Genomic DNA, 27,678 nt, shown 5'->3' with positions numbered 1-27,678 from the left:
GGGTACCAGAGGTCAAAATTGAAGACAGAACTCGACGTGAAACCTAGCCAAGGCATTAGCTTTGTCTAACTATCCATAGAGACACTGTGATAAATGAACTATAGGAAGAAAAGGGGGGCCACAAGTTCTTGCTTCTTGACTTGCCTGACATGTTGTCGTCAAGTAATTTAAAGAAAAAAAATGCTATCCAAAATCTTCTATGACATGAAACAATCGGAGTAGGATCGACCTGGGATACTTCGGAGTTCATAGAGGAAGGAGAGCGTCTCCGAGGGTGGAGAGAGAGAAGGGCAGCATTTGAAATGGCAAAGCGAGAGAACATGATAAGCCAAAAAAATCATCCAATAAAGGGAAAGGGCATTTTTATCCACAAAAATTTGAAAAAGCAGGTTATAACGGGCATTGAATGAACGTCACGATTGGGATAGGTGAGCCTCCATTTTTTTGGTGCGGAGTGAGGTTTCATCCCGTCTTTCACATAGATGCTATGCGGTTCAATCGCAACATGCAGTGTGCTCCACGTCGGATTTATTATGCCGCCATCTGTGTACAAAGAATTATATTTTTTATTAGTTTAAAAAATATAATAAATAGCTTAAGGTACAATTTAATTTAGTCCGGCTTAGTCTGTTTCCGATTTAACTTTCGGCCCTATTCCGTAAGCCCGGCCCATTACTTTTTGAGCTCCAGGTTTTAGAAATTTTTTTTTTTTAAGTTTGAAAAATGTGACAAATACACTTGCAACGATTAATGTCTTCTCTTTTTTTTTTGTTTTTTTTTTTAAATAAAATTGCCGAGACAACGATAAATGTCTGCTGCTTGTGTAAGCTCGTCTAGTGGGAGTAGAATGCTAGATTCATGAATTTTGCTGGTGCTTGGATGGTAAGTGGAGTAGAGTTTGGGCTCGTGTAAAATTTTGTCACGCGTGCTTCCCATGACCACTTAAGAAATCAATCCTTGAAAGTGTCATCAACTCCCGGTCCAAGACCTGATGGCATAAGTATAGCATGCACATCAAATATCAAGCCTTGTTTCCATAGGTGAGCGTATCCGGAATTTAGCATTATTAAGTGTCTAACAACCCGTACTACTCTATTTGCTGTCGTCTTAGCCGAAACAGGTCAACGTAGGAGAATACAGTAGAATAGCTAGCTCTCTGCTCCTCTAGCTCTCTCCCATGAGTTTCAGATGGGACTTTCCAGAGGACTGTAACATCCCTTTTAATCAACAAGATGTTTGAATATTGTTGAGGGATACCCACCGATCGACCGACCGACTATCGGAGGGCCCGACCGGCTGACGGCCCGACCAACCGACTGACTATCGGAGGACCCGACCGGCTGGCAGCCCGACCGACTAACCAACGGCCCAACGGACGACTCTGACTGGCCGATCGTAGGTCGGGTGACAGGCCGACGGACGCCATCAGCGGCTAACTGCGGCCATTCCACGGTCCATTCCCGACCGACTAAACCCAGAGGTCCGGTAGCCGACCCACATGAAGCTCGCCGACCGACGGAGGAGTCCGACGCCACTCTGCTGGCCACCGACCTTGGGTCGGCCGACTCCACCAACCACCGTACGGCCGCCAGACGTTGTCAGCTCTGACACGGACATGCGGCACAGTTACCTAGGGGCATTGTCCCGCCGAGAGCCGGGTCAACCCTGGTGATTAGACGGCTACACGGCGACATGACATTTTCACGGCGGCTCTGACAGTCTACAGTGAGTTGACAGTTCCTCACTTGTCCGCGCCATTAATGACGGCGCCATATCTAGCTCCACTATATATACCGGGGAAGGCAACAGTGGAAGGGTCGATCCGCCCGTCTCTCCCACATACGCAGGCTCGCTCCTCTCTCTCTCTCCCTCTCTCTCTTTCTCAGAGCTCTCTGTCTGCATTTCACTGTTGCCCAGTCACCTCTCTGATTTGACCGTCGGAGGGTCCCCACCGGAGTCGCCTCCGGTCAGTGCGGACTTCCTTTTGCAGGTGCACGCTTCCCGGCGATCGGACGACGAGGCGATTGGCCGCAACAAATATTGAAGTCATAATAGTTGAAGCTGGGCTGGTCATTTTCTGGGTTATAAGTAGCAGGATTTCCAGAATTCTTTAGTATACTCCAACATATGTTGCACCCCGGATGGCTAGAAAGAAGGATTCACCTTCTTTTGTGTGAAGCCACCGTTGGGTTGCACAACGGCAGCTTCTGGAGTACTTGAAGATTTGTGCCTGGATCAGATTTGGGCCAGGCCTGATCCAATGGTCATTGTTCTTTTGCACGAAAGATACAGCCCGGATGGATCAATTGGAATGTCGTTTGGAAGTCTCCAAGCTCACCTAGCGGGAAAGGCCTGCAAGCTTGGAGCATTAAAATAAAATAAAATACAATAAAATAGAACCCAAAGGCCGAAACCCCTTCTCATTTGTCAGTACACCATCATTGCGAGGCCAAGCATTTGCGATTACAAGGCCTTAAATCGGCTGGCCATAGAAAATCCAATGGTTATCGGGAGAGCGGGGAAATTTCATAAATGGAAAGATATAGTAGTGAAGACGGTGGTTTGGTTTTGGACAAAGAAGCGCAAGGGAAAGAAGAGTGGGTGGGAGAGAACAACGGTGAGAGAAAGGGACAGGGGCCGTTTATTTAATCCAAATCCAAATCCCATTATCTGGATTCATCGTGAACTGTAAATGTTGGGGAACCAAGTCTAGCAATGAGGCTTAGGTGGATGCAATGTACCATGTTGAATTAGCTTAAAAAGATAGAAGGATCAACGAAAAGATGATGGAAATAACGTTCAAGTATTTGATCTTTAAAAATTTTGCCATCATCAAATCATCTATTAGAAAAAACAAGTATGATATAATAGGATAAGATATAATCAGAGTATTTTATTACTACTCATACATTAAATTAGTAACTTATTAGTAAACAAGACAAGATGATTAAAAATAAAATAAAGATAATTATAAATAAAATAAACTGATTTTATTTATATGTGGAAAGGTTCCCTTTCGATTACAATCTACTTACTTATACATAACAAAAGTGATAATACAACTGCTGGCTTTCTGTAATTAGCCATATGATTTATTATGATCTTCAAAGATTTTAAAAAATTTGCTTCCATGATTCCATGTTCCTCACAAACTATACAATCCTAAGCCAAATCCCATCTAAAATAAAACTATCCTTCGACTTGTTTCTATGCATGCCAAGGTGGAATCCCATTCTTCTTATTGATGTTTCTATCTATCATGATTGATTCTAGTTAGGTCTAGCAGGGATCACATGATTTTGATTTGTTTTGATCTCTTAACCTCATCCATGTGGTATTTAATTATAGCCACTAGAATTGTTAAGGTGGGGTGCTAACAACAGAGAAACCTATAAGCCTTAATACATGGACATTAAAATGTCCGCGTGTTCCTAAACTTAGAAGAAGGGGCGGACCAAGGACCATTAACCCTAGCCGCTTTATTGCTCAATTAAGCCAGCCACTTATTTAAATTGAATGCAGGCCACCATCTATGGGCATATATCATACTTGTATCGAATATAGAGTCCAAATTGGGTTGAACTTGGGCCGGGTTTGAAGATCTAATCCCTAGTCCAACGTATTTAACGTACAGCCTTACATTTCGGCTCTGTCCGACCCACCGATGTTAAATCCAAGCCTAAGCTTATCCGAAAAACTTTGCGCTTTAGCAGGCTGAGCTGGCCTTCCAACTAGTGAACCCGTACCTATGTCCTTCCTAATTTTTTTCTCTGAACCTTTCATCACCTTTCCAAAATTTGAGGTACCCCAAGGTCTAGATTTGATGAATGATCAACTTTGCCCATAAATTATACATGATTATATAAAAATGTCTCATATTTTAAATTGAACGAAAATGCATCACCATGTACTGATTTGTGGTCACGCTGTGCTTATCTTACCTCGAAGACGTCCAGCACCAATTCAGATTTAACAATTTTGAACAGTGAAAGAGATCCCTCTAGCTTATCAAAAAAAAAAAAAAAAAAAAAAGAAAAGAAAAGAAAAAAAAAAGAGATCCCATTATGGAAAAATGAAAAATCAAAGCACCACCTGCTAGGCTAGCGAAGACGACGACCACGATGTGGGCAAAGCCCAAGTGTTCCAGTGGCCTGGTCTCCCTCACGTCCATTGCGTGAATCCGGTCACCGCCCCACCCTGAGCCCCAGCCGTGCCGAGCGGCGGAGGATCGATGGGTGCCGTCACCCGCCATCCCCTCTCCTTCTCCGCCTTCCCCACTCTTAGCCCCAGAGGCCACCACCCGCGAGCATTCCTCTTGTCTTCTTCTTCTTCTTGGGTTTGTCCTCCTGTACCCTTTCTTTTTGGAGCTTTAAAGGGAATTGTATCCCCTGACGCCTCTTTCTCGCCCAATGTGCTTAAACCCTAGCTCGAGCTCGTGGGGAATCGGCGGATTCTTCCCTCACCGGGGCGTCCGGCTGTTCGATTTCGTCCTCCCCAGGCGGCGATTTCGGCCCGAAGAGAAGGTGATGGTTGGCTTTTTTCTTTTTTGAACAAAAATCATTTTTTGGGGAATGGTATTTGAGGTGGATGGAGGCTTGAAAGGAATTAATCTGTATGTTCTTTTGGTTACTCCATTTCCTTTTTAATTGGCAGAAATATTCGACCCTGAGCTGCGTTCTGTGCTTGAACTTGCTACTGATGATGAATTGTATGAACTGGGAAACATTCTCTTTGGGCCAAGGTAAGTATTCTTCGTTGCCATTCTTTTCCCTTAATCTTTCTGAAATTTATTGTACAAGTCTTTATTTGGAACCCATTTTGGAAGACTAAAGCTTTTCATTTTTTTTCCGCACTAGTTTGCTACCTTTGCTGCCAATTAATTATGCCATTCTTGGTAGCTGGTACTTTACCAGTTTGGATGAGGTACTGATAACCTCAACGTGAACGAACTCTATTGGGCTGAATTATTTTAGCTTGGTTAGGGCAATTTATCACTATATGAAAACATCTTATTCTGGGGTGACCTCATACTAATATATATAGGATGAATGAAATGAGTGGTGTGAAACTGCATGTGGTAGTTTATATATTTATGAATAGTTTATCTTTGGATTAGTAAGAGGGAGGTTTCTTTCTGTGCCATGTCGGGCTTGAATTCTAATTATCCTTCTTAACTTTTCATGCTCCTAAGAATCTATACATAAACTTATACTGGGTGCATAATCTGAGGTTTCCTCATCATCATCTTTTCTTCCCTAATGTTGCAAAGTGATTTGGTGGGATAATGGTGATTGGGAGAGCAAGGGTTAGAGCAAGGTTTGCCATACTGATCGGTATTGTACTTGTTGATTGATATCCCTATATCTCTTGATTTGTGTCTACAAATCAGGGATTGTAATTTATATATTTCCATATCTGGAGTAGGGGATATTTGTCATTATTTTGTTTCTTATTGTAATTGATTCAAAAAATCAGTATAATCCTTAACAGAAAATATATCAAATCCTGTTTAGGAAATATATCATTAGGAGATCAATAGATTCATTATACCTAGACCTTTATTGCTCTATATATAGAGTCTCTTGTAATATGAAAGAAATACAAGCAATTCTGATTATCAATAGTCTTAAGTTGGTATTAGAGCTTTTGTCAAAATCTGGTAGACCCACTGTCCTTCGTTGAAAAGCTTCTAGTCAGCCGGATCTCCTTGCCATATATCTTTCCGGCAAGCCCCGGTAACACTGTCTCTATCCCCTCTTTACGTTCCTGCCCCTGTTTTAGTTTTCGCCATTTTTCTCCTATTTTTGGTCATTATCTCATCGTCAGATCTGTTCAGTAAAATCATTCTCTCATGGCTTCCGCATCAGATTTGAAGAAGGGCCTTGTTTTCTTTGCTTTCTGTGGCATTCTTACCATAACATCAGAGAAACTCAATGGTAAAAATTTTTTGGATTGGTATGCTGCTATTGATATATGGTTTTTAGGTCAAAGACTTTTTGAGCATCTAACCAAGAGGGCAGAAGATATCGATGCTGATGAAAGGGATCAATGGAAGAAGGCTGATTATCAATTGGTGTCCTTGTTATGGCAGTCCATTGATCCAAAGCTGTTAGTGCACTTCCGCTCATATAAAACATGCTATGACATATGGAAGAAAGCTCGGAGCATCTATTCCAATGATATACAACATCTGTATGATTCTGTCTATAACTTGGCAACACTCAAAATGATGGATCATGACCTACCCTCATATCTAAACAAAGCTCAATCCACCATTGAAGAAATCAAGTTGATACTGATCGGAGATAATCTTTAGAAGATGCTGGACAAGCTTGGCAACATGTATATGATGTTCGTTCTCCACGGTGTTTATAAAGATTTTGACTCTATTCGGAATCAAGTTCTGATAAATCCTAATATTCCTACGGTGGAGGATCTTATTGATTGTTTGTTACGAGTTCCTTCTCTAGAGACAGCATTTGGAATTGGTTTCCAAACAGTCTCAGAATCTTCAGTCTTTGTCTCTAACACGGCTGATCATGGAGGCCGAGGCCGTGGTTGTGGTGGTGGTAGAGGGGGCCGTGGATCTGGTAATCATCCTCAATGTTCCTTTTATAATTGCTTGGGCCATACTCGAGATCGGTGCTATTCTTTGCATGATTTTTCAGAGAAATCAGCTAATGTGATACAATCTCAGGCATCAGGTATTGAAAGTGACAACCAGAATGTTTTATCAGACAGTGAATACAAGGAGTATCTTCAGTTTAAAGCAGCCCAATAAGCTTCATCTTCTGTTACTGTTGCCCATACTGATAATTCTACGGTTTGCCTCTCTCATTCTTCGTCTGATGGATCTTGAATTTTTGGATTCTGTTGCTTCTGATCACATAGTTGATAATCCTTTTATTTTCTCAAAATTATCATCTGTCAAGATGCCACATTTCATCACCCTCGCCAATGGCTTTAAAACTAAAGCCACTGATATTGGTCAAGCTACACCTCTCTCTTCTTTATCCTTAAATTCTGTTCTTTTTATACCGAATTGTCCTTTTAATTTAATTTTTATGAGTCAACTTACTCGCACTCTTGACTGCTCTATAACCTTTACTGCTAATTCTTTTCTTATATAGGACCAAAGCATGGGACAGACGATTGCCATAGGATCTGAATCATAAGGACTTTATTATCTCCAGCCTCCATCTTCTATTATATGTGCTGTCACAGAGTCTTCAAGTCTTTTTCACCGTTGTTTGGGTCATCCGAATCTAAATAAGCTAAAAAAGATGATCCCTCATCTCTCTCATTTACAGTCTTTAGAGTGTGAGTTGTGTCAGCTTAAAAAATATGTTCGAGCATCCTTTCCAAACAAAGTAAATAATCAAGCAGAGTCTCCTTTTGACATCGTTCATTCTGATATTTGGGATCCTAGTCATGTCAGTTCTTAGGATATAGGTACTTTGTTACTTTTATTGATGATTTTTCAAGGTGTACTTGGATATTCTTAATGAAAGATTGTTCAGAGTTGTTTACTATTTTTCAAAATTTTTGCAATGAAATTCAAACTCAGTTTGGACACCCTATTTGCCTTTTGCATAGTGATAATGCAAAAGAATATTTTTTTGCTCTCTTCAATTCTTTCATGGCATCTTATGGCATGATTCATCGGTCCACCTGTCCACATATTTCACAATAAAATGACATAGCAGAAAGAAAACATCATCATATTATTAAGATAGCTCGTACTCTTTTGTTACATGCTAATGCACCCTTAAAGTTTTGGGGTGATGCTGTCCTCACTGCTGGTTACTTGATAAATCGAATGCCATCATCTATTTTAAATAACAAAATATCTCATTCTCTTTTGTTTCCTAAAGATCCTCGTTACATTTTCTCCCTCGTGTTTTTGGTTCTACCTATTTTGTGCATGATCTTTCTCCAAGTCTTGATAAACTGTCTGTCCGTGCTATTAAATGCATTTTTTTGGTTACTCTCGGGTTCAGAAGGAATATCAGTGTTATTCTCCTTCCGCACATCGATTTTACATATTTGCAGATGTCACTTTCTTTGAGGACACACCTTATTTCAGCTCATTGGTGGAGCCTGAATCCATCTCTCAGCTCTTACCGATTTCCTACCTTGGTCTGCCAGTCTCTATTTCTCCCAAACCTCCTGCTCCGCCTGTTCAGCCGATATATTCCGCACTATGCCCACTTATTACTTATCAACGTCGACCACAATCTGAGATTTCAGAGATTGTTCCCACTCAAGATTCAGGTGATTCATTTCCTGCTCTAGCATCTCCACCTGTCCCGGGCCCATCCGAGCATTCCACTAACTGGCCTGCAGCTCTCTGTAAAGATATACGCTTTACCTGTAATCTTCATCTTATTTATAATTTTTTGAGCTATCATCATTTATCTTCATCCCATTATGTCTTTGTTTCTGTCTTGTTTTCCATTTCTATTTCTAAAACTGTCCAGGAAGCATTTTTTCATCCAGGATGGCATCAGGCGATGATTGTTGAGATGGCAGTCTTGGAATCCAATAACACATGGACTTTTGTTTCTTTTCCTTCTGAAAAATCTACAGTTGGTTGTCGATAGGTTTTTACTTTTAAAGTAGGCCTTGATGGACAAGTGGATCGTTTGAAAGCATGTCTTGTGGCTAAGGGCTATACTCAGATCTTTAGTCTTAATTATAGAGACACATTCTCCCCTATTGCTAAGATGGCGTCTGTCCGGCTCTTCTTATCAATGGCTACTATTGGCTTCTATATCAGCTGGATATCAAAAATGCCTTCTACATGGTGCCTTGAAGGAGGAAGGTTATATGGAGCAACCACCTGGGTTTGTTGCTCAGGGAGAGACGAGTCTGGTTTGCAGGCTGCACAAATCGCTATATGACCTTAAGCAGTCTTTCCGGATATGTTTTGAAAGATTTAGTAAAGTCATACGGCAATTTGGCATGATCTGTAGTGAGGCAGATCACTCTGTATTTTATAAACATTCGTCCTCTAATCATGCATCTACCTTGTGGTCTACCTGGATGATATTGTCATTATAGGTGATGATCATGACGGTATTAAAGGCATAAAGCAGCACTTGTTTCAACACTTCCAAACTAAGGACTTGGATCGGTTGCGATACTTGAGATTGAAGTCGCCTAATCAAAAACAGGCATCGCCATCTCTCAAAGAAAGTATGCTCTTGACATTTTGGAAGAGACTGGGATATTAGATTGTAAATCAATCGATACTCTTATGGATCCAAATGTGAAACTTCTATCAAATCAGGGGGAGCCCTATTCTGACCCAGGCAGGTATTGGAGATTGGTGGAAAAATTAAATTATCTCACATGATCAGACCAGACATATCTTTTGCTGTTAGTGTTGTAAGTCAGTTTCTTAACTCTCCTTGTGACAGTCATTGGGATGCAGTGGTTTGGATCTTGAGATATATTAAGGGTTCTCCCAGAAGAGGGTTGATTTATGAAAATAGAAGCCACAAAGACATTGTTGTATATACAGATGCAGATTGGGCAGGATCTCCTAGTGATAGAAGATCGACTTCTGGGTACTGTGTTCTTATTGGGACAATCTTATCTCATGAAAAAGCAAAAAGCAGAATGTGGTTGCCAGATCAAGTGCAGAAGTAGAATATCGAGCTATGGCCCTTACTACATATGAACTTATATGGTTGAAACAACTGCTTCAAGAATTGAAGTTTTGTAAGGTAGGCTCTATGAAACTCATTTGTAATAATTAAGCAGCTTTGCACGTTGCTTCCAATCCAGTCTTCCATAGGCAAACTGAACATATAGAGATTGACTGCCATTTTATCCGAGGAAAGATCATCTCTGGAGAAATCACTATCTCGTTTGTGAATTCTAACGATCAACTAGCAGATATCTTCACCAAATCACTTCGGGGTCCGAGGGTAACATACATATGTAATAAGCTTGATGCATATGACATACACGCACCAACTTGAGGGGGAGTGTTGATTGATATCCTTATATTCCTTGATTTGTGTCTACAAATCAGGGATTGTAATTTATGTATTTCCATATTTAGAGTAGGAGATATTTGTCATTGTTTTGTTTCCTATTGTAATTGATTCGAGAAATCTGTATAATCCTAAACAGGAAATATATCAAGTCCTGTTTAGGAAATATATCATTAGGAGATCAATAGGTTCATTGTATCTAGACCTCTATTGCTGTATATATAGAGCCTCTTGTAACATGAAAGAAATATAAGCAATTCTGATTATCAACAGTCTTAATTGGGTAGAGTAAGGTTTGCCATACTGATCGGTATTGTACTGTATTGGGCATACCGTACCGGTACCGAATCAATATGCAATCTTGTACTATATCGATATTCGATATATGTCGCTGTTTTGTACTGTATCGTATATTGATACTGTAATGGGATGGTACCGGTCTGCAATTCGGTATTGAGATGGCGAATCTTGAGTCAAAGGTTTAGGAAGAGAGGAGAATGGTGAGATAGTGGTGGTGATTTGTGAGAAGTATGCCTAGATGCAAAAAAGCAAGATCTATCATACTGGCCCATACCACCCTCTATTGATTGGACATATGTATCGATAAGGTAAGATACAGAACTGAGGTTCAATTCAGTATATGAGCTGAATTAGTTTGTACTATTCAAAATCGACAAATATTGCCCAATTTTGGATTGTGACGTGTTTAGGAGTGAGATAAAATGTTGGAGTCTGTGTTGGTATAGGGTGCATATTGTGTGTACCATATAGAACTAGTAACATGTATGGTTTTTGGTAGTAGTTTTGTGGACCGTGGAAAGAAGAATAGGGGATAGGAATGCATGGAGGAAAGGGTGGTTATCTATTAAGTGGGAACACTCAGGAGAGATAACTTTGAAAAAGTAAAAATTGGTCAAGTCAATGCTTAGTTGATGCAGCTTTTAGGTTGTGGATATGCCTTTTCTTCTCTTAAATTTTTAAATCATTGATTTTTCTCTTGGTTCCATTGTAAAATTGTATAGGTTAGTGTAAGATGCATGACATAATTGTGTTCTGTTACTTGATGAGTTTGGTCAAGAAGTTTAAGAATTCATCTTCTTAGTAAGTTTTTAAATACATAGTTTGAATTGGTGGAAGGAAGTAATATCTGAAATCAAACATGATTGTGGGGATGTCATTAGTACCCAATAGCTTGATAAGCTAACTTGATTGTCAGAAGATAGTTAAATTAAGATCTAAAAACTGGTCTTAGAAGCTTACTGGGTTAGGTTCGGATACTAGCTATATCCGAGCTGATAACTAGATAACAATATTTTTAGTACAAACATATATAAATTTGTGTTATGTAAATGTACAATTTTTTTTAATGTTAAAATATCTGCATTTTTCATGTTGGCTTGTTAAAGGTGCTCCCAATCGATTTAATTTGGATAGATCAAACTCAAGAGAATGAATGCTTGAAATTTGTACAAAAGGTCATGGTTGTCAATTTGTAATATGTGGTGGCTACTTAAAAAAATAAAAATGCAAAACAAATTTTATATATGAGAATCCTACTTATAAAATTGATAGATGCACTGTTGTAAGGTTATGCTTTGTTGAGTGCAATATTCAAATTACACATTAAAGATGTTTAGGATATGCATTCAGGGAAAACATTTTTGAAATTATACTTTAGAGCTATTCAATATCCAAATTAAACCCAGAGAGAAAAAAAGACATTAAAATCCAAACTAATTATCTTCTCTATTTTGAATTCAGATCTTCATGAATTCAATCTTTTTGCACCTTATATGTTAGAGGCTTAGAGCCATGAAAGTGAATGTTTGATTGACTTCATTAACTGTCTTTCGTTGCAAGTTCATCATATGAGATTGGATGGTGTCATAGATTTACTTAATGGAACATTTTCACTTTTAAATAGAAGGCAAAAAACCCTACTTCCTTTGGAAATCTGACTTTCCAGTGGTCTCAAATCCAACAAATCCAACCTAGAGGCCTTATCCATCTACTGAGGGCTGGCTATGTAAATCCCTTTGTCACTGTCTCATCTGATGAAGAGCCATATGGTGTGAGGTTCAGTTAATCTCAAGGGCATATCTGGCTGCTGAAAAAGGAGCCAGAACTCAGTGGCATAAAGGTTGTCTAGATGCTTCAAACCAACTTCAAAGGCATCTTGGTAGCCTTAAATCTCAATGAAGTGAAATACTACAAGCATATCATTACTCACCATTATTGGCACTATCTTTTTGCAAAATGCCCTTGAGGTTCAGATAATCTTAAGGGCATTTTTGGCTGCTGAAAGAGGAGCTTAAACTCATTTGCAAAAGGATTGTCTAGATGCTTCATACCAACTTCAGAAGAATCTTAATGGCGTTAAATCTCAATGAAGTGAAGTATTACGGGCAATATCATAACTCGTCATTCCCTGTTTCCATGAGAATGATTACAGATCTCTCTCTCTCTCCCCCTTTCTCTCTCTATGTGAAAGATTGGTCTCCACTTCACTGCCAATGTCTCCAAAGCAATTATCTCCATCTCATATATAGAATCATGGGAGTTCTTATACCTATTATGGTAGCATTATAGAGATGGTAATGGAAGAGAGTATTCTGCATATCATCTTCTCAATCTTATGAATAGTTGAAGCCATGTAATTTTAATCCTGTCAGTTTGATGGAGGTTTCTAATTGTTAAAAGAAGAAAGGAAGAATCATTTAAATACCCTATCAACTAAGGGCCAATTCACTAAGTATCCCTCGAGTTTAGAAAGTTCAAAGTGGTTTTTGAAGTTAATTAAGTGGTTCAATATAGTCCCAAGCCTTATGTGGTGTCCAACGCATTTAAGATGTTGTTCGAAAGGACAACTTTTCCTATATAGGAATGGCTTATTTATCAAAAAATGCCTTCTCTACTCCTCTTTTTATCTCTTCTCACTCCAATTTAAGATGTCATAAGGGACAACTTACCTATATATAAATGGCTTATTTATCAAAAAATGCCTTCTCTACTCCTCTTCTCATCTCTCCTCACTCCCATAGTCCCACCACCTCCTCTTCCAACACTTCCTCCTCCTCTCTAAACCTTGCTGCTGTCTTCATCCCTCCTCTCTAACTTGGTCCACCCAAGCTCCATCCACTGTCACCACCTCCTTCTCTTCCAACACGTCCTCCTCCTCTCTAAACACCACCATTATCTTCATCCCTTCTCTCCATCCATCCTTTTCATCTAACCTGGACCTGAGCCCCCTGCACCACGCCCCCCCCCCCCCCCAAGCTCCACTCACTCCCACCACCTCCTCCTTCTCTCTAAACTCTAATGCCATCCTCATCCCTCCTCTTCATCTGACTTAGTCCCAAGCCCCACCCACTCCTACCACCTTCTCTTCCAACACCACCTTCTCCTCCTCTCTAAACCTCCTCATCCCTCTTCTCCATCTCTAGTCATCTGTCCTTGCCATCACTCCTCTCCATGTAAACCACTCCTTACAAGGGTGTTTTAATCCTAAAAGTCTTAAGTGACCATCACATGATAGAATCCCATGAGCCCTGGTAAATGAAGATGGATAGCGGGATTACATTGAACCAATTATTTAAGTTGAAGGACCACTTTGAAAATTTTTAAACTCAAGAGGTACCAAGTGAAATTAGTCCTAAGTTGAGGGGGAGTCTAAGTAATTTTTCAAAAAGAAATATAAAAGCAATTGCATACATATAGCCAAATATTCATTTTGTTTTCTGTACCTACTTTTAGTTTTTTAGCTCATAAAGTATTTAATCAAAGCATCCTTATTATCTGTATAGTGATTCAAATTGAATTTTTTTGCAGCTACTTCAGTCCCTTGCTAAAATCAATTACAAGCAAAGAACATGCTGATTTTCTTATGGGGGGAGAGGTTGTTGAGGAACGAGAAGATTTTATATCACATTTAGAGGCAAGATTCTTCTACCTTGCAGCAGATGCCCGTTCAACATTGCGGTTGGTGAAGTTTTCTGGATTTTGGGTCTTTCTGCTTGACATCTTTCAGTTTAATTCAAACTATGATTCTTTACTTGTTCGTCTGTTTTCTTCTTTTGGTGAATTTTATCCATACCAAGGTTTTAGATCTCGTAGGATGGGGCTGTCTTGGTTTTCTAATGGAACAGGATGTGCCACCATCACTTTCTCCTGATACTTGGGATAGGTTATGTCTCAAGATGTATCGATCAGGATACTGAGATGGTGGCAAGACAGACTTGTCCCGACATATGGGATGGTACCCCATCCCAGTGTCCTGTAGGACGCCTACCCGAAATTTGAATCCTTAGACCATTTAGGAGGTGTTTGGTTGGGGGGAGTGGGGGTCTGGAATCAGAATCAGAATCAGAATGGGTAACTCCCATTCCAATCGTTTGATGGGGAGGAGTTCTATTCTGATTCCAGGATGGAATGGAAATGGCTCAATCTATATAGAACTCAATCTCTATTTTCCTCAATGGATTTAAATTTTCATTTCAATTCCGATTCTGATTTCGATGCCAGTCACGAACTAAACGCTTCAGAGGATTTGGCCATTCTAATTCCGATTCCAAGCCATTCCGATTTTCATTCCCATTCCCATTCCGATTTCGGTTACGAACCAAACACCCCCTTAATGTTTTCAGCCTTATTCCTCTCAGTTTCTTTCGTACATATGTTAAAAGGATTTCCAAGCAAGCTTTCTTTTCTTTTCTTTTGTTTTTTTTTTTCTTTTTTTATTTCTAAGGCAGAAACCAATTTAACTTTAGTTTCCTGTAATGTACCCTTTGTATAAGTATCCAACCTTTTTATGTCTTTTGTTGCAAGGGGTTGGAGACCATCTTACAGAAATGTCTTACTTGATCTGAGGAGAAAACTGGGCATTCCATGTTCAAAGAAATTGTCTACAGAAGACCTTGAAGTTGAAATTTTTCTTCACATGTTGAATGAATATTCAAGGTAATTTTTATGAGTTTTGTCTGCCAGTAATATAAAAAAAATCAGCATTTGAAAAGATAACAAATTCATGTATGGCATCTTTCCATCTGAATGGAAACTGAAATTCCATCTAAGCTAATGATTCAAGTTTGATTCATGTTGACAATAAACTGATACTTTAAAATTATTGCATGTGTGACTTGTGAGAAGAACTATTTGTTGCAGACACCATGACATAAATTGACCATTATGGTATTATCCTGAAGCCTGAATGGTCAAGAAAAAATGAGAAAGCGACCAATTTTTTTTTCTTTGAACTAGGATCACCATGCTCCAAATAAATCATACTTGCAGTATAAAATCAAATGGACATCATGCAATCACTTTTATTTTGCTTACTGTTTCATTATTGGCATAGCATAGATACATGTCTTCTTGCTCTTGAAATCTTGCATGTGGTTTGCCCTTGAACTAGAAGCTTGAAATATTGTGTAGACTTCTCTATCTTCGCTTCTTTCACCCTTTTTGGTCTTGAGTGCTAGGCTGCCAAATTTCATTTGTGTGATGTATATTCTTAATCCACTGAATTCCCATCTATTCATTTTATGAGAAAATGAATTGAAGCCATTATAATGTTGCCATAAGTGGAAGCACCCTGATCTGAAATTATAAATGTCCTTTTCATATTTATTTGGAGCAACTGGGCCCACTCCATCCAAAAATATCAATCTCTCTAATAATTTTTTCCGCTGAAAGCTTGTGTTGCCCTAAAGATTCTTTCATTTCTCTGCTTCCAAGTCTTCCACTAATCTGCCATCACCTACATATCCCAGCCCAATCTGAGATTTTTCCTTGGTCTTATTACTCCCCCACCCAGACATCCCAAACTGACAATATAGACACAGGCCATGCACTGATGTTCACCTTCTCTTTGAAATATTGGCATTTTAACTTAGTGAACTGGCATTTTATGAGGAGGTTTAAACCTGTCTCTACTGCGGATGTTAACATCCTTCCTTTTGAAGCCAGCCATGAAAAAATGTTGATTTTGTCTGGTCCAGGAACTTTTCATAAAACAGGAAGGCAATTATTATTTTTGAATGATAATATCTCAAATATCTCCATGTAGGTATGTTTTTTTAGCTTTAGGCATGTTGAGAGGGTTATGCCACCTTCTGATACAATGAAAATGGCTAAGATCATAATTGAGAAGTTAGGACTGAGAGCAACAATGAGATCTGGAGGGGAAATTGAGTTTTATGTTGTTCAGAGTTTAACATAGTGCAGGAATGAGAGTGAGAGGTGCACACTGATTTTTCTGGTGGGCAGGAGCTATGTGCTTAGGTATAGGTTTTAAAGCTCTGTTGCTATCATGAGATTCTCTGCACTTCTAGTTGATACATTATGAAGATATTTAACAGTTAGCATGCGCTTTTTTTAAAATTTTTATTTAAAGAAACATAACTGTGTAATTCCCTTGGAAAAGATTCCTTGTTTCTCCTCTTCCATCTTTCATTTAGATATCAGATTTTTCTAGTTATTATTTTGGATTTTTGGACTTGGTTTTGAAATCAGCAAGGAGCTGGGTGGCATTTCTTTGCCATGGGACGGCACCAAACATTCAAATGGTCATGGAAATCTCGAAGTTGGACTCAGCCAGTGGAAGGTGCATGCTTTTTCTGCATTGAGATTTGGGGCAAAAGAACTCCAGCAAATATTTCTGAAGGTTTTGTTCTTTGAAAACTTTGTATTCAGCCAAATTATATTCTACTGTCATTGGGCTATCTTACTAAATCTGTTTATCTCTCAATAGGGTGGTGGCATGTTAGCTGTGACAAAGATTTATGAAATGGTATGAAGGCATTTTGCTTGTCATGACATGTGGAGTAAAATCTCCTTGCATAGTCTCAATTCTTTATTTTTTCTTTTCCTTTTACAATAGTTAGCTCGGAGACTATGTGGAAAGATCTTCCTGGAGGCTGCAAACTATGAGATAAAGCATGAAATTGTAAAACGGGTATGCAGTTGCATTTTTTTTAAACATTACACAACTTCTTATTATCAAATAAATAAATTTTTTCTTTGATTTTCCTAATATTCAGCTTAGAGTGAATCAGATGTGTAACTTGATTGATTGTGATATGTTTCTGAAAATTATCTCAGTTTGTGATATTTGTTATATGGTGGAGCATGTAACTGACAAAGTTTGTATATTGTACTAACTACTAACATCATTGAAATCCTGGGCTGCCTTTGGTGGAGACCAATTTTGTGTCAATGTGAAGATTATATATATGTATGTTATCTTGCAGTCTATTTCAGAGTTATATTATGTGCTATTAGCATTCTATTAGCAACTTGAGAGTGCCTTTGTATTTCTCTTCTTCTTTTCCTTGCCAATACTTTTTCTAAATTATCTCATGGGTTTATCTTTGGTTGATTTAATTAGTAAGATGCAGCGATTTTGCCCTTTTTCCAACTTTGAGATTGGAATAAACTTGATAATCTCTTGATACCTTTTTCTTGCACTTAGATATATGTTTCTGTAACCACAAAACATTGCCATCCAAACTTTTCACAACTATTTGTGGTCTTCTCTATGAATGTTTGCTCATCATCCTGTTTAGAGTTATCTCTGATGTTATTACGAGCTCTTTGTTCCTTCCGACAACTTCCATCCACGTTATCTTAGGCCTTCCCTTCTCTTTGTGGTTTTGTTTTTTGGTTAAGATGGAGTATTTATACAAGTTTGATGTGAATACATCCAAGAAGATCAGAAAACAAAATATCATGAAAAGGTCCAGGAGCGATCCCATGGTCAGTCCACAGAACATCGTCAAAGTATTCTGCAACAAAAGATGCGACGCAGTCCACAGCACTGTTCGTCTCCCTATAGACATGCTGAATATCTACAAATGCAGCCCTCCTCAGTGGTCTCTAGATACCAGCCAGTAGTGGGTGTGTGGGGCCCTCCCTCAGGTGGTCCTGCATCTAGCTCATAGCCGTGGCTAAGTCACCCTCGATGATGAGGGAGTCAGCCTCTAGAGTCAACCTCGTAAAAACGATACCAGCCTAGGCTGCCGCAACTCTGCTCCCGAAATAGTGGGCTCAAAAAGGTGACTACCACTAGTGGCTATATGTTTGGAATCCCATCCGTGGATGACAAAACCAGCTCTACCACTGCTATCGACCATGCTGTCATCAAAGTTGACCTTGAGGTTGGTCAGAGGTGGGGGTGCCCAGATGATAAAGATTTATCAAGATACTGCATAAGCATAAGGGGGGCCCCAAATGTCTGACAACCTCATGGTCAGATTTGTCGACATCAGATGGGTAAACTTAGAAGCCTGACTCAAAGCTCTCTTCAGGATAAATCTAGCTGGATCTCTCTTCAGGTCAAACATCAAACTATTTTTGGATAACCAAATGTGATAGGCAATATAAACAGCCGGAACATCGCCCTGCTTGGACGCCTCAGATTACATGCTCTATGGCAAGAGACCAAGGCCAATCGATGACTTGATGTGGGCACCTAGGGTAAAACTTGCCACCCACCAAATTTGCCTAGCTCTAGGGCACAAAAGCAGTGCATGCCCCATAGTCCTCTCCAATTGGCACCATAGATGGGTAGGCGGAAGGTCGATCTCTCTACCCCTCAAAATTGCTTTTGTAGGGAGGCGATCCCATGCCACCTTCCACAGAAACAAGCTCACCCTTGGATGCACCCCGAATCTTTAGATCTAGTGCCATCAAAGTACTTTACTGGTTCCCCTCGATACATGTCGTAGAGACCTACCGCCCTCACTGTCAAATTGCAGGAGGAACTCCAAACCCTAATGTCATGGCTGCCATGAAAGAGAATTGCGATGGATAACACTCTGCTAGAGGGGCATCAAAGAGTCGAGAAATCCCATCCACATCCCAGCCCCTGCCATCTGAGCTAAACAAATCGCATATCCGCATGGACTCCCCAGCCTCCACACCGATGAAGGTAGGCCATCTACTTAAAGAGAGGTCAGCAAGTCAGGAATCATGAAGAAAATCCACAATCTGACCATCCCCAATTAGCCATCTCATTCAAGCCAATACCTTAGGGGCGCGGCCATAGATCTCCCTCCACATAAATGAATAGCTCTGACTCACATAGATGTCCGTGCCAAAGTTCCATGGGTCATATCTAGCCCTCATCACGTACTCCACAAACTCTTCGGTTGCAAAAGGAATCTAGTAGCACGCCTAGCTAACAAGGCCTTATGTCTCACTGCCAATGATTGAATATCGAGACCCCATCCTTGGTTGGTTGACAGACCATTTCTCACGGCACGAGGTGCACCCCACCGATATGCCTGTGCGAGCCCTATATGAAACCCCTGAATTATTGCTCAAGCTTCACCAGATAGGTCTTTAGCACAACAGTGTTTGACAAAAGATAGATAGGCAATCGAGCTAAGGACGGACTTAAACAGAGTCACCCTACCCATCATGGATGGGGCTCTAGCTTGCCAGCCCCCAATTTGCTTCTGGACCGCCCGCACCACTCTTGAACAATCTGCCCTCCTTGGTCGGCGCCTCACAATAGGAAACCCCAAATAGTGCCAAGTGCCTCTCTGCTTCATGATCCCCAATCTATCTCTGATCACCTATCTCAATTGGCCTTCATTCTCGGACGGAACATGACTGCTGACTTGTTAAGATTTACCTTTTGCCCTAAGGCAAGACAATAATCCTCGATTATGCTTGTGAAGCATACCGCATTCCGGAAAGTTGCCCGATCCACCAATAAGCAATCATCTGCAAGCAACAGATGTAACAAAAATTAAAGAACCCTTCTTTATTAGGGAATAGGGACCCTTTAGTCCTAAATTGTAGTAGTTGAAGCTCGAGCTTTGCATGTGAATTATTAGTTTATAATATATTTTCCTTTTGCAAGAAAATTAATGTAAAATGATACAATATGTTTATTCTATTACAAACATAACAACGAATTCATCCTAAATTTTAGCAGCCTGTGCTCTAACTATACATTATGATGTGCGAAGCATACACTATCCCATTTGTACTTTATTGGGCCTAAATTTGATTTTGAATTGTGATATTGTTTAGAAAGTTCTTTATTTGAATACCTAATCTATTAAATAAAGTTGATTCATCATAAAAAATATTTACTGTGCGCATTGGAATTTTGATGGTGCTCCATACTTTGGTTCTCATAGATGTTGATGCATCTCCTGCTAGCCTGAGTTTTGTGGAATCCATGCTTTCAAAACCACTGGAGTTGGATGGTACTGCTGATGGCATACTGTTTCGACATGAAACCAACATCTGTATGATTGCTAAGATGTTGAAAAAGCTCTTTGTATTGATATGTATCAGTTTCTACTAGTGTGTATTGGTGCATACTGGTAGTACTGTACCAACCGTACTGGTGTGATGTGACAGCTTTTCTTTTCTCTTTTTTTTTTTTGGTAGCTGTTAATCTTGGGGTGGACCACTGTATCAATACCATACTGTTCCAATGGAAACATGTTGTGAGGTTCGGCACGGATATTTAAAATCTTGGCTGAATGTCTCTATATAACCTATTTTTGAAGCTTATAGAACTTTTGCTAACTAGAATGTCAAACCCAGAAAGGAATTTATCTTTATCAATGACTAACTATTGCTGCAGTCCCTCATGCAATGAGCATGTGGGTGACAGCTCTTATACCTTTAAGACTCTGCAGAGGGAAGCCAGCTGGGTGGAGTCTAGCTTGATTCTTTTGATTTTTGAATTAATGGACTGGCTAGTGATTGAGTGGGTGGCTTATTTCTTCAGGTTGCACAAGCCCAACAGTTTGGTTCATGTTGGGATTGCTATGTTTAAGGGTTGGGCTGGGGCTGATATATGTAGGGCTTTGTAGGGGCTTGTTTGGCTAGATTGGCTCCCTTGCCTCCTCTTTTTCTCTTTTTCCTTTTCTTGTTTTTCCCTCATTCCTTGTTTTGGTTTGCTTTTTGTTTTTCTTTGTTACTTGCTTCATCTCTAATGAAATGCGTGGTGTTCTCTCCTTGTTTTGCTTAAAAAAGTTTTCATCATCTGTAGTTGTAATCTTTTGTTAGCATTACTATAACTTATAGATTGGCTTGGTATGTGAAATTTATAATAATTGTGCACATCTTTACTATTATACATGGGTGTTGAAACACATCTCTACTTATCTGATGTCTTCTTGGTGTTTTTAATCTCATTAAAAATGTTAATCAACTATCACCAATGATTTTCTGAATCTTAGGTGGTTATTTTCTCACACTAGTGCCTTGACTTTTTACATTATTTTTGAAGCTATCTCCATTTAAGTTTTTTTATACTAAACAGAAAAGCTTGACAACTCCCTAACTATGCCAGTTCTATATAAATTTCTCTATCATAATTGTTAATCCTTATCTAATAGTTTCTAAAGATATCCTTTCCATCTTTTTGTGGTCTCTTTATCTTTTGCAATATCTTATTATCCTCATTCCTAATACAACTAATTTAATTAATATTGTTAGATATGCTCACCCTCATTCCAACTAATTTATAAGTTTGATTCTCATATTCCTCTAAATTCAATATATTATATAAATTATTATATGTTAAACTTTTACACTTGGAAATCTGTTTGCATCTTCTTTAGTCTTCTTCAAAACTACTAATGTATTTTAAGTTTGAAATATATGTAGATTTAATCATATTCCTTTTTTTGTTTTATATTTTTGGTTGATTGCTGTTTTGTTGGTTCTTAGGATTTCTTCATTTACATCCTCTAAGAGATTAGTCATGTTCTATTTTCTTTTGATTTTCCTACTTAATTTTTGTCTATTCCTTTACTAAGTTCTCATTATCCCATTTTAAGTAAGAATATTATCTATTGGCCCTTCTATAGGTCTAGATTGCTTTATGGAAAGTTTAATTTGTATTTGGAGATATTTATGGCCGATCCGGTTCAGGAGAAAGAAAAATTCTTTCAATTTGTTCAACTCAAATCTCTCAAAAAGGTTTAGAAAAAAGTAGAAAATTTGGCAAAAGTAAGGTCTAAGCCCTTTTTTCCTTCATAGATGATCAAAAATTGAGGTACATATCCTCTATTTATGCTAAGTGAGGTCTACCTTTGTATAATCCGGATCGAATTTCTCTTCTATTTCAAACAAGACCATCTTTCCCAAAATAGATATGACTAGTGAAAATAAACAAGAATAAGCTAAAATCCTATAGAAGATAAATCTCGACTTCTACATTTGCCTTTTGTTTCTCTGCTTAATTCTTTTGAAAGTATATGCCCAATCAAAGTCTTCCGAAAAGGAAATTTACGGTTTGATTGGCCTTTTTCCAAGCTTAAATGATGGAATTCGGGTTGGATCGCTAGCTATGTCACACCTACTAGGGGAGGGGGCACCACGTCTTAGAGCTCAATTTTTTTTTTAAAGAATCATTTCAATTGGGCATTAGGGATGGCAATTTCGTTTGATCTGCCAGATACCCGACCAGAATGGGGTGGATTTTATCCTATCTGATTAAAATCCGGGACGGGTATAGGTTTTACGAAAAAACTCGAAGAGGATTCGGGTTGGGTACCAGTAATGGTATGTCCTGCCCCGAATCCGACCACACACACAGAGAGAGAGAGAGAGACTGTTTAAACTCTTGTATATAAACACCCAACTGTTTAAACTCTTATATATTAACACCCAACACAAAACCCTAGCTTTCCTATTCAGCCGCTCCAAGCCTCCCAACCGATTGAGACTCCTGAGGATGGAGAAAAGAGAGGTTTTCTGTTCCACTCCAAGCCTCCCACCTGATTGAGACTCTTGAGGATGGAAAAAAGGGCCCCACTTCAAGCCTCCCACTCTATTGAGACTACCATGGATGGAAAAATAGAGGAAAAACCAGGGGAGAGCATAGGAAAAATCAATGAAAACAAAGGAAAGACGGAAAAAATTAGAAGGTAAGATCTTTTACCATCATTTTTTTCCTTTTCGCTTCTTTTAGTCTTCATTTCATTCTCTTTTTTGGAGATTTGTGGGAAAGGAGTGCACCTGAGGGAGATTGGAGGGATTTTCCCAGCCATCTTTTTCCCTTTTTGCTTTTTCTTCTTTTCATTTTATTCACTTTTTTGGGAGATCTGTGGGAAGGAGAGCACCTAAGGGAGATTAATGGTGGCGGTGTGAGTTGGTCCCTTGAGGTTTTGAGAGCTTAATCTTGGTAGAAGCATGATAATTTGTAGGATTTGGGGGATTTTTTTGAGGCCCGACCCAACTTGATCCAACCCTATTCGACCCAACTCAAGGCAAGGTGAGTATACTTGACCCAACCCGATTTAATCTTCACCCTCAATTTTAGCTAATCCGACCTGACCCGAGATGGGTACGGGGCGCATATGGGTATAGATTTTTTCATGGCAGGGGGGGGGGTTATGGATATTGATCGATCCGACTCATTGCCATCCCTAGGCATCATATGCTCAGGTTATGGCTTTTGAAAGTTTGGCATGTGATGCCGCTTTTTGATGCAGCAGATCTTGCTCTTGGACTTTGTCCAACCCTATTTGTAGTGGCTAAAATGATTCACATCAAATTTGGTGATCCTCCTAAAATCAATAGCTTTCTATGTTGGTTTTGTAGAGATACAAACTTTTTGATTGTCAGAAAGTTTTGAGAGTATCTTAAGCATAAATTGTATTTGGAGATATTCTATGGCATTTTATGTTGGTTTTGTAGAGATAAAAAGTAATCAATTCTTAGAAAATTTGAGTGTCTTATTCTCTTTCTTGATTGTTTCTTTCCTAATCAAGGAATCATATCATCTTATAATGTTCGTTAGCAATAAAAGCAAGAGAGGAGATGGTGCAAAATCAGGTCCCAGTGATGAAAGAAAGAATTGAATTCTCTTCTTATATCTTGTCCTATCTTTTCACCTTCTTTTTGCTTTAAATGTTTAACCATATTGTAAAAATGATCACTTTTGGGAGCTAGGTTTGTTTCATTTGTAGATTTTCCATGTCGGAATATGAAACTATTTTAGATGTCATCTTTAATTGCAGATCTGAGATATTTTCAGACCTCACATATTGTGGATTGGATCTACATCATAATATCTGTAGAGCAGATGATTTATTGCTGAAATAATTCTTTGACAAATATAAGATGGTGACTTTCATGGATTGTGACAAGAGACTACAATTACATCAGGATGCACTTGAATGATTGTATCACACAATAGAATACTTGTAACAGCAAAATCTGGGACTAGCAGGTGGGCAATATGGATGCACTTTGATGATCTTGAAAGATCCCTAAAATGATTGGCCAAGCGTAAATCATATCGTTCTCTTGTTCAAAATTAGAAGATAATTGCTAGATTAAGCCATATGTTAGATGAGAAAAAGAGTATCTATATATCCTAGAAAATTATACTTAGGGCCTGTTTGGATTTTTCCTATAGGATTGGGCTGAAAATCCTGTAGGATTTATAGATTGGGGCAGTACAACCAGCAAGATCGCATGCTACATGCTAGACTAGGGTTGTATTCATAAAATATGCAGAAAGAGCTTTGGAATGGGCCCGAATCCTATAAGGAGAAAAAAATGATCTTAGCAGGTCTTGTTTTTCTCCCTATGGGATTCGGGCCTGCCCACTCCAAAGCTCTTCTTAGATATTTTTCCTGGCCCAGCTTGTAGCTTATGATCTTGTTGGTTGTACTAGCCCAATCCAACCGAATCCTGTAAAATCCAAACTAGCCGATAAGATTTTTGAAATCCAGGGTAGGAATATTGTTGAATGGAAGTGAATGGAAAAGGATTATATTGTATTTTTTATTATCAACTTTATGAATACATATCTATAAATATACTAAAGTAGAAAGTCTATCATGGTAGCTTTACAATTATATCCAAACATATATGGTAACTATACAAATGTGTCTAATAATCACAATCAAGAAAATATGGTAAGTTTGACCCCACAATCCTTATAATGATGTGAGCATAATAGTCAAGATCTTGACAACCATGATAATATTCTTTGACAACTCATGATAATATTCTGGAAGAAAATATCGGAGATATTCAAGGAGAATCAAGATCTTGACAACCATAAAAATATTCTTGACAACTCACGATAATATTCTGGGAAAGAATATTGGAGATATTCAAGGAGAGAATATTGTCTCTATCCAACACTCCCCCTCAAGCTAGAGAGTAGATGTTTTCCATTCCCAACTTGCAAGTGATCTCTCGAAATCGTGCTGTAGGCAGCCTCTTAGTTAGTATATCAGCTAGTTGATTACTTGAAGACATATAGGGAATTGTAATTAGACCATTCTCCAATTTTTCTTTTATGAAATGCCTAGCTATCTCAATGTGTTTAGTCCGGTCATGCTGAACTGGATTATGAGCAATACTAATGGCTGATTTGTTGTCACAATATAGCTTCATAGGTCTTTCTCTTCCAATTTTGAGATCACTCAGAATTATTTTCAACCATAATAGTTCACAAATTTCATGTGCCATTGCTCTAAATTTTGCTTCTACACTGGATGTAGCAACCATCGATTTTTCTTCTTCTCCATGTTACTAGGTTACCACTTAGGAATATACAATAATCTGTGGTAGATCTCTTATCAATCAATGACCCTGCAAAGTCTGCATCAGTATAAGCTTCCATTGTTAACTCACTACCCTTCTTGAATAAAATTTTTCTTTCAGATGTAGCTTTAAGATATTGAAGAATCTTATAAACTGCATTTAGATGCTCTACTTTTGGATCATGTATAAACTAACTAACCCAACAGCATAAGCAACATCTGGCCTCGTATGAGATAGGTAAATCAGTCTTCCCGCAAGTTTTTGATATCTGCCCTTATCAACTGTTTCTCCTTCATTTTTGCATAGCTTATGATTCGGGTCAATTGGAATGCTCGATGCTTTACTCCCAAGTTTTTCTATTTTTTTAAGTAAATTAAGCATATATTTTCGTTGGGATACAAATATCCCTTGTTTGGAGTAGGCCACTTCAATTTCAAGGAAGTACTTAAGCTTTTCGAGATATTTTATTTCAAATTCTTGCTTCAATTGCCTTTTCAAGCATTCCCTTTCGACCATATCATCTCCTATTACAATAATGTCATCCACATAGACTAAAAGAGCAGTGAGCTTACCCTCTTTCGAATGTTCAGTAAATAAAGTGTGATCTCTTTGTCCTTGCTTATATCCTATCCTTAACATTGCCTCTATAAACCTTCTAAACCAAGTTCTCGTGGGCTGCTTCATTCCATAAAGAGCCTTTTTTAAGTGACAAATCTTGTTCAGACCAAAGCTCATGTCAAATCTAGGTGGTGGCTCTATAAACACTTCCTTTTGCAAATCTCCATGTAGAAATGCATTCTTCATATCAAATTGCTGTAAATCCCAATCGAAGTAGGCCGCTAATGACAACAAAATCTTCACTGTATTCATCATTACCATAGGAGCAAATATCTCTTGATAATCTACTCCATAAGTCTGTATGTAACCCTTTGCGACTAGCCCTGCCTTATACCTCTCTAATGTCTCATCAGTTTTGTACTTTAGGGTATAAACTCATCTACATCCCACTGCTTGCTTCCCTTTAGGCTGAGGAACCATTTTTCATGTCCTATTTTTCTCAAGTGCACTCATTTCTTCATGGCATTTACCCAATTTTTATCATTTAATGTCTCATGTACAGTTTTTGGAATGTTAATAGAATCCAGAGAGGCAAGAAAACTTTTGTGTTATAAGGATGTGGAATGTTGAGTACATTTTTTGGTCCCTTTTCTCAAGGCAATAGGTAAATTAAGATCATAGAAATCAGAATTATCCGTAGAGAAAGAGTGAGAGGTTTCTGTACCTTGTATCGGGTCGGATTTTTGAAGTTGCTTTTGGTCCAGAATGGACTTCTCTCTTCTGGTGTAGACCTGTTTCGGGGATGGTCTGGAAGTTGGTATGGAGACGGAACCAATCTCTTGTTGATCTTGTTGAATCAGAATAGGTGATGGTTCAACAGGTGATGATGGGACAATAGGAGATAAAGCAGTCACAAGTTGAATAGATTCAGATGAAGGCTGGACAGGTTCGGATGGTGCAGATTGAATAGATTCAGATGAAGGTTGGACAGATTCGTATGGTGTAGAGTCAAGAAGAACTGTCCATTCCCTCATCTTCTCTCTGCACAATTTTCTCCCCTTGAAGATGAGGGTCAAAAGATGAAAAGAAGGGTTCTGCTTCATTAAATGTCACATCCATTGAGATGAAAACTTTTTTGGTTTGGGGGTGATAATATTTGTAGCCCTTTTTGCTATTTGAATAGCCTATGAAAATGCACTTCATCGCTCTAGGATCAAGTTTACTTCTAAATTGTTTGTGAATGTGGACAAACACTGCACACCCGAACACCTTAGGTGAAAGATTGCTTGTGACATGAATTTTTGGATAAAAGTCGGACAATTTTGTATCGGACTCTTATTTCCTAAGGTATGAGAAGGCATTTTATTTATGAGATGAGTAACTGTCAAAATAGCTTCTCCTCAAAATCTTTTAGGGACATGGGTTTGAAATAACAGAGAGCGAGTAATATTAAGTAGATGTCTATTTTTGCGTTCAGCTAGCCTATTTTGTTAGGGCGTGTCCACACATGAGGATTCATGTAAGATTCTCTCTTATTGGAAAAAGGTAGTAAGAGTTTGATTAAAGTATTCCTTAGCAT

At 38.7% G+C, this 27,678-nt stretch overlaps 1 protein-coding gene across 4 annotated transcripts in view; it reads left to right on the top strand.

The window, feature by feature from the left end:
- Positions 1 to 4,012: 4,012 nt before the first annotated feature.
- Positions 4,013 to 27,678, top strand: part of LOC105041915 (uncharacterized) — a 44,840-nt gene continuing 21,174 nt past the window's right edge. The window contains exons 1-8 of one of the 4 annotated variants that reach the window (XM_010918984.4): positions 4,013 to 4,336; positions 4,427 to 4,523; positions 4,654 to 4,741; positions 13,833 to 13,982; positions 14,829 to 14,960; positions 16,515 to 16,665; positions 16,753 to 16,791; positions 16,882 to 16,956. In XM_010918984.4, coding sequence (XP_010917286.1) covers positions 4,232 to 4,336; positions 4,427 to 4,523; positions 4,654 to 4,741; positions 13,833 to 13,982; positions 14,829 to 14,960; positions 16,515 to 16,665; positions 16,753 to 16,791; positions 16,882 to 16,956 — 837 coding nt within the window. In that variant the 5' untranslated portion in view covers positions 4,013 to 4,231. Of the gene's footprint in view, positions 4,337 to 4,426; positions 4,524 to 4,653; positions 4,742 to 9,433; positions 9,732 to 13,832; positions 13,983 to 14,828; positions 14,961 to 16,514; positions 16,666 to 16,752; positions 16,792 to 16,881; positions 16,957 to 27,678 lie in introns of those variants that run through there. The other 3 variants (XM_010918983.4, XM_073253867.1, XM_073253868.1) reach the window with 3 other exon arrangements.

Source organism: Elaeis guineensis, chromosome 3 (genome assembly GCF_000442705.2).
Source record: "Elaeis guineensis isolate ETL-2024a chromosome 3, EG11, whole genome shotgun sequence".
NCBI classification, from domain to species: domain Eukaryota; kingdom Viridiplantae; phylum Streptophyta; class Magnoliopsida; order Arecales; family Arecaceae; genus Elaeis; species Elaeis guineensis.
This window is presented reverse-complemented; position numbering and strand designations above follow the sequence as displayed.